General features: G+C 45.8%; 1 protein-coding gene across 4 annotated transcripts in view; it reads right to left on the bottom strand.

Moving 5' to 3' along the window:
* Positions 1-5,410: 5,410 nt before the first annotated feature.
* LOC132815121 (zinc finger protein 521) overlaps positions 5,411-7,693 on the bottom strand; it is a 480,095-nt gene continuing 477,812 nt past the window's right edge. For all 4 annotated transcript variants that reach the window (XM_060823910.1, XM_060823905.1, XM_060823908.1 and 1 more), the window contains one exon: positions 5,411-6,445. In XM_060823910.1, coding sequence (XP_060679893.1) covers positions 6,416-6,445 — 30 coding nt within the window. In that variant the 3' untranslated portion in view covers positions 5,411-6,415. The remainder of the gene's footprint in view (positions 6,446-7,693) is intronic.

The raw sequence follows: 7,693 nt of genomic DNA, 5'->3' as shown, positions 1-7,693 counted from the left end.
TGCAGGAGCGATTGACAAGGATGGTTCCAGGGAGGAGAAAGTTCAGTGATGAGGATAGATTGAAGAAGTTGGGATTGTTTCCTTGGAACGGTGAAAGCTGACAGGAGCATTGACAGAGGTTTGCAAAACCATGAGCTGGACAGGATGGACAGAGAGAAACTGTTCCTGTTCATCAACAGACCATGGACCAAAGGGCACAGTTTTCAAGTGTTTTACAGAAGAAACAAATGCAAGATGTGAATCATGCTTTTACACAGTCAGTGCTTCGGGTCTGCCTGGAACTGCTCAACTGAAGCATGCAAGAGGGAATTGGATGATTATTGGGATTGAAATGAAAGGGAAGAGGACAGGAGATTGGCACTCAGTCATTAACACTGACTCAGAGAGCTGGTACGGACATGTAGAGCCGAATGGCTGAAAGAATTCTGTGATTTGTGACCTTCCCTGGTTCCTGACCCCTCTCTCCATTAAATCAGCTCTTCCTATCTCCTCTTTCTTGGACTCGCACAATTTTACACCCCTCAATTTAATCTCCCCTCAGCTTCCTATGTTCCATCGAAAATAATCCTAGCTGATCCAATTCCCCAAGGCTGACAGAAAAAAAGAATTGTGGATGCTGGAATGGAAATCCAGAACAAAAACAGAAATTGCAGGAGAAAGTCAGCAGGTCTGGGAGCATCTTTGGGGAGAATCAGAGTAAACGTTTCAGATGCAGTTGCTGAGTAGCAAGTTCTGAAGAACCAGTCTTCAGTATTATCACCCTCCTGCACTCTCCATTGAACCAGGGCTGATCCCCTGGCTTGTCGGTAATGGGTGAGTGGGGGATATGCCTGGCCATGAGGTTACAGATTGTGCTGGTGTACAGTCCTGCTGCTGTTGGTGGCCCACAGTGCCTCATGGATGCCCAGTCTTGCATTGTTGGATCTGTTTGAAGTCTGTCCCATTTAGCATGTGCCACACAACACGATGGAGGTTATTATCAATGTGTCCTTTCGAACCCAACCGGCTCGATCAGTAGTACTGCTGTCGAGCCACTCTTGGTGGTGGACGTATAAATCTCCCACCCAGAGTACACTCTGTACCCTTGCCACTCTCAGTGCTTTCTCTAAGTGTTGTTCAACATGGAGGAGTACCGACTCATCAGCTGAGGGAGGATGGTACGTAATAATCAGCGGGAGGTTTCCTTGCCCATGTTTAACCTAAAACCACGGGACTTCGTGGGGTCTAGAGTCAGTGTTGAGAATTTGCAGAGCAACTCCCCCCCCTGAGTGTATACCACTGTGCGGCCACCTCTGCTGGGTCTGTCCTGCTGGTGGGACAGGATATACATGTAATTCCAGAACCTCGGCAAAATTGGTCAACTCCCTGCTGTGCTCTGAAACGTCTCGCAAGCCACTCAGTTGTATCAATTGTTACAAAGTCACGAAAAGGGAAAGAAAATGGAAAGGCAGCTCAACATCGACCTCGGCACCAGAAAAGACAACAGCAGAAACAGAGCTGAAAATGTGTTGCTGGAAAAGCGCAGCAGGTCAGGCAGCATCCAAGGAGCAGGAGAGTCGACGTTTCGGGCATAAGCCCTTCTTCAGGAATCATGCCTGAAACATCGATTCTCCTGCTCCTTGGATGCTGCCTGACCTGCTGCGCTTTTCCAGCAACACATTTTCAGCTCTGATCTCCAGCATCTGCAGTCCTCACTTTCTCCACAACAGCAGAAACAGCCGTGTCGATTCTGCGTAGACCTCCCTAGTAACATCGAGGGGCTGATGGTAAAATTGGGAGAGCTGGCTTACAGACTAGGCCAGTAACAGCCTGACATGGTCATACTGACAGAATCATACCTTACAGCGATGTCCCAGACACCATCACCATCCCTGGGTGTCTTGTCCAATTGGACGTGTCTCTTCCTCAGAAATGTCAAATCAGGGGAGTCACATGACTTCTGTTAATAAATTCACAACTTGCCTCGTAATATGACGAGTTATTTTGTCTTTCAGTAATTAGTCTGACAATGAAGTTAGGCTGACTGGGTCTAACTATTCTCGATCCATCCCTTTCTCCTTTTAGACAATGCCAGAGGTTCTGCAGCCCATTCTCGGTATACCAGAGAGGGTTGGGGAAATGGTCCGACCTTCTGTCCCACCTTCACTGTTCTGTCGCCCACTCTGGATGGCACAAGCTTTTTGTTGGAACTGCACCCATCCAGGCGAAAGCGAGGACTGCAGATGCTGGAGACTAGAGTCGAGTGTGTGGTGCTGGAAAAGCACAGCAGGTCAGGCAGCATCCGAGGAGCAGGAGAATTGATGTTTTGGGCAAAAGCCCTTCATCAGGAATGAGTGACCTGGGTGTATATGTGCATAAGTCATTAAAGGTGTCAGGACAAGTGGAAGAGCAGTCAATAAAGTAGAAAATGTTCTAAGCTTTGTTACGAGGGGTAAAAAGTACAGGAGCTGTGCTTTTCCAGCACCACACTCTCCACTGCATCCATCCAGGCAAGTGGGGAGTATTTCATCACACTCCTGCTCTGTGCCTTTAAGACGCTGAGCAGGCTTTGGGGAGTCAGGAGATGAGTTACTTGCTGCGTAATTTCTAGCTTCTGACCTGCTCTTGTAGCCACTGCATTTGTGTGGTACGTCCAGTTTAGTTACTGGTCAATGGATGTAGACAGTGGGGATTTAGTGATGGTAATGGTATTGAATGTCAAGACCTGATGGTTAGATTGTCTCCTATTGGTGGCATTTGTTTGACATGAATGTTACTTGCCAGCTTTCAGCTTAAGCCTGGATATTGTCCAGGCCCTGCTGCATTTGGACACAGGGTGCTTCAGTATCTGGGGAGTTGCAAATGGTACTGAACATTGTGCAATTATTTCTGACCTTACGAAGGAGGGAAGGTCATTGATGAAGCAGCTGAAGATGGTTGGGCCTAGGCCACTCCCCTGAGGGTATGGGTTTGTGGTGCAATGCTAGTGCATCTGGCTTCAGGTTAGAAGGTTGCGTCTTCAAATCGTGGGAGGTTCAATTTCTTATTTTACTCATACGTGAGGAATAAGAGAATGATCAGGGAGGAGGTAGGGCTGATCAGGGATAGCGGAGGTAAAATGTGGATGGAGTCTGAGCAGATAGGGGAAGCCCTAAATGAGGTTTTTGTTTCAGTTTTCACCAAGGAAAGGGAACCTGTTGTAAATGAAAATTTTGAGGAGATGGAATACAGGTTTGACCAGATCAAGATTGATGAAGATGATGTGCTAGAAATTTTGGAAAACATTAAGATTGATAAGTCCCCATTGCCAGACCAGATTTATCCCAGGCTGCTCTGGGAAGGGAGAAAGGAGGTTTCTAAGCTGCTGGCGAGGATATTTGCTTCCTCACTCTCCACGGGAGTCATTCCGGAGGATTGGAGGGAGGCGAATGTTGTTTCTCTTTTCAACAAGGGTAATAGGGAAATCCCTGGCAATTACAGACTCGTCAGTCTTACGTCTGTGGTCAGCAAAGTTTTGGAAAGAATTCTGAGGGATAGGATTTTGGACTATTTGGCAAAGCATAATGTGATTAAAGGCAGTCAGCATGGCTTTGTGAGGGACAGGTCATGTCTCACAAATCTTATTGAGTTCTTTGAGGAAGTGACAAGACAGGTCAACAAAGGTCGAGCAGTGGATGTGGTGTAAATGGATTTCAGCAAGGCATTTGATAGGGTTCCTCATGGTAGGCTCATTCATAAAGTCAGGAGGTATGGGATACAGGGAGATTTGGCTATCTGGATTCAGAATTGGCTGGCTGACAGAAGGCAGAGAGTGGTTGTAGATGAAAAGTATTCTGCCTGGAGGTCAGTGGTGAGTGGGGTCCTGCAGGGCTTTGTTCTTGGGCCTCTGCTCTTTGTAGTTTTTATAAATGACTTGAATGAGGAGGTTGAGGGGTGGGTTAGTAAATTTGCAGATGACACAAAGGTTGGAGGTGTCATTGGTAGTATCGAGGGCTACTGCAGGCTGCAGTGTGACACAGACAGGATGCAGAGCTGGGCTGAGAAATGGCAGATGGAGTTCAACCTGGATAAATGCGAAGTGATGCATTTTGGAAAATTAAACTCGAATGCTGAATATAGGATTAAAGAGAGGATTCTTGGCAGTGTGGAGGAACAGAGGGATCTGGGTGTGCAAGTACATAGATCCCTCAAAGTTGCCACCCAAGTGGATCGGGTTGTTAAGAAAGCATATGGTGTTTTGACTTTCATTAACAGGGGGATCGAGTTTAAGATCCGCGAGGTTTTGCTGCAGCTCTACAAATCTCTGGTGAGACCACACTTGGAATGTTGTGTCCAGTTCTGGTTGCCCTACTATAGGAAAGATACAGAGGCTTTAGAGAGGGTGCAAAGAAGGTTTACCAGGATGCTGCCTGGACTGGAGGGCTTGTCTTATGAAGAAAGGTTGAATAAGCTCAGGCTTTTCTCTCTGGAGAGAAGGAGGAAGAGAGGAGACCTGATCGAGGTGTACAAGATAGTGAGAGGAATAGATAGAGTCAATAGCCAGAGACTTTTCCCCAGGGCAGGATTGACTGGTACGAGAAGTCATAGTTTGAAGATATTAGGAGGAAGGTATAAAGGAGACGTCAGAGGTAAGTTCTTTATGCAGAGAGTTGTGAATGCATGGAATACACTGCCAGCAGTGGGGTTGGAAGCAGGGTCATTAGTGACATTTAAGTGACTGCTGGACAGGCACATGGATAGCAGTGAGTTGAGGGGTGCGTAGGTTATATTTTACGTTAGGATTAAACCTCGGCACAACCTGAGGGCCTGTTCTGTGCTGGACGTTTCTATGTTCTATTTCCTGGAGTGAGATAACAGACCTCCAACAGCCCCAGCCATCTTCCTGTGTGGCAGGTCTGACTCCAGTCAGCAGAGAGATTGCTCACTGACCCCAGTTTTACCCACCTCCCCTGTGCGGGCCCTCCTTAACATGCTGTCTTTGAGAAAGCTTTTCATTCGCCGTATTGACTAATGTGTTGAGTCCTGTTTGGTAAGATGGCCTTGGGCATATTCCTATATTAAAGCTGCTGGACGAGAAAAGGCTGTGCCTTGCCTTCATTAAATAGGATGTGGAGGTGCCGGTGTTGGACTGGGGTGGACAAAGTTAGAAATCATACAACACCAGGTTATAGTCCAACAGGTGTAATTGGCAGTGCTAGCTTTCACAGCGCTGTTCAACATATCATTTCAGTTGCATGACACTGTGATCTTTTGCTATAAATTCTGTGTCTTATGATTCCGTCCCACAACCCCCTGATGAAGGAACAGCACTCTGAAAGTCAGTGCTCTCAAATAAACCCGTTGGAGTGTAACCTGGTGTTGAGTGATTTTTTAACTTTGTTCACTAAATAAGACAAGAAAGCAACTGAGAACTGTTGAAGTCTGGTTTTTATTTAAAGGACAAGCCTGGTTTGCCACCGACCAGCTGTACCACACCGCGTTGGGAGTCCCGAAACCGTTGTGGACAGTATCATCGATCTGCTGATGTCACTCTGATAGGCTGTGAGGTCGCATAACTTCATACTGAGCTGTGGAAACGTTTGAACTAAGCCTCACTGATGTAAAGCTCTACGTCAGTCTTTTACTGTCCTGTTCTGGGTTAGACAAAAGGGTCTTACATGCAGGACGCCTGGTGACTAGAAGTCCGGAGGTAGCTGGGTCAAAGGTCGTGAGTCAGTAATCCCATCTCGCTGGTTTCCAAATTTGTCTCTTATTGAGAATTCGATAACCACAGAGAACAAGGTGTGCTCATTGATACATGGGTTTATTTCTTAATATAAACACAGTAATTCCAGCAAAATCCAGGTTCAGACAGCAGAATTAACACTTCATAACAGTTATGGATAAGCAGGGTTTAATTGACTGGAAAGTTGATTGTACAGAAATTTTGTTGAAAGAAAGTTTTAAAAGGCAAGGAACTTTCCAATGTTTTCTAGAATGAATGCCTGATGTTTGCTATACATTACATCTATCACATGAATGGCAATGCTAATCCTGGTCAAATTCCACAAATACAGTTCATGTTTGTTTAAGGGTGAGGGAGGCGGTGTGGGGGTTGGAGGTTGGAGGAGGGTTTTTGCGGGGGAGGGGGGGAGGTAAACCAGCTTCAGGCTGGTGAAAGGGATTGGTAACATAACATGTGTCACATCTTATATATACTATAGATGTATAGTATACACGGTATGTTGGCTTAAAGGGTTAAACAATGTGAAAAGAAAACAATATTTTGACTGATGCAGGTTTCCTTTTTATATTATAATACATTGCGTTTTTTTTTCGTTAATCTCTTCAAAATGTCCATCAATGAACACATTCTCGTGCAAAGAGTGAGGTGGTCCTACACGTCCGCGTAATGCTGCCATTTCAAAACAAGCCGACTGGCACTGCATCGTTATCATTAACTGCTGTGCTGCGTCATTGTATGGTTCTGCACAAGACAGGAAGAAAATGACATGGTGAGGTGAGACTGTTGGATGACCCATTCACAGAACACATACTTATTTTGACAATAACAATGATTGGCTGTTTAGCGTCAGTTATACTGCACTTGCTCCTGAGAGCACAGCAATTGTCATATCCATTTCTTTGTGTCGTAATATGTGGCTACAATATTCTCAAGAAAATAACACCACCTTCCTCTCACCTTTTGCTGGGAAACAGTTCAGCAAATTCCACCATCAGGGAGCGTTCCCCCCCTTGTCTAGCCTTGATCGATCGTTAATTTTCTTTTCATTTATTTGTAGACTGTGGGCATTGCTGCTTGAACCAGCATTTACTGGCCATCTTTAATTGCCCCTTGATTTAATGTAGCTTGCTAAGCCCCTTTCAGAGGGCAGATAGGAGCCATTGGCAATGGACCTGGAGTCTCGTGTAGGCCAGACTGGGTAAGGATGACAGATTACCTTTCCTAAAATGCACCAGTTGGATTAGGCTAGTACAATTGCAACATTTAAGAGGCATTTGGAAGGGTATATGAATAGGAAGGGTTTAGGGATATGGGCCGGGTGCTGGCAGGTGGGACTAGATTGGGTTGGGATATCTGGTCAGCATGGACAGGTTGGACCGAAGGGTCTGTTTCCATGCTGTACACCTCTATGAGTATGACAGACTTGTTATGGCATTTAAGCAGTCCATTCGGCCAAGCTAGCATGCTCCAAACTGTGGAGGATAGTTTTCACCCCATTTTATCCCAGATTTTTCTTAAATTCAAGTTTCACCACCTGCCATAGTAGGATTCAAACCCAAGTCCCCAGATCATTATCCTGGAGTTCTGGGTTACTAGGAGAAAGTGAGGACTGCAGATGCTGGAGATCAGAGTTGAAAATGTGTTGCTGGGAAAGCGCAGCAGGTCAGGCAGCATCCAAGGAACAGGAAAACCGACGTTTCGGGCAACATCGATTCTCCTGCTCTTTGGATGCTGCCTGACCTGCTGCGCTTTTCCAGCAACACGTTTTCAGTTCTGGGTTACTAGGCCCAGTGACACTACCACGACATCACCGCTTGGTCAGTTCGAAACTTATTAATTGGGAGTCATCTACCTTTGGAATAAATTGATAATAGGAACAGGAGAAGGCCATTCAGCCCATTGAGCATGCTCTACCAGTCAATTAGATCACAATTGATCATCTATCTCAATGCCTCCAATACCAGTCTATCTTTCCTTAAATAAGAGTCC

The sequence above is a fragment of the Hemiscyllium ocellatum genome, chromosome 4, assembly GCF_020745735.1.
Source record: "Hemiscyllium ocellatum isolate sHemOce1 chromosome 4, sHemOce1.pat.X.cur, whole genome shotgun sequence".
NCBI lineage: Eukaryota > Metazoa > Chordata > Chondrichthyes > Orectolobiformes > Hemiscylliidae > Hemiscyllium > Hemiscyllium ocellatum.
Note: the sequence above shows the minus strand (reverse complement) of the source record. Positions and strands in the feature narration are given on the sequence as shown.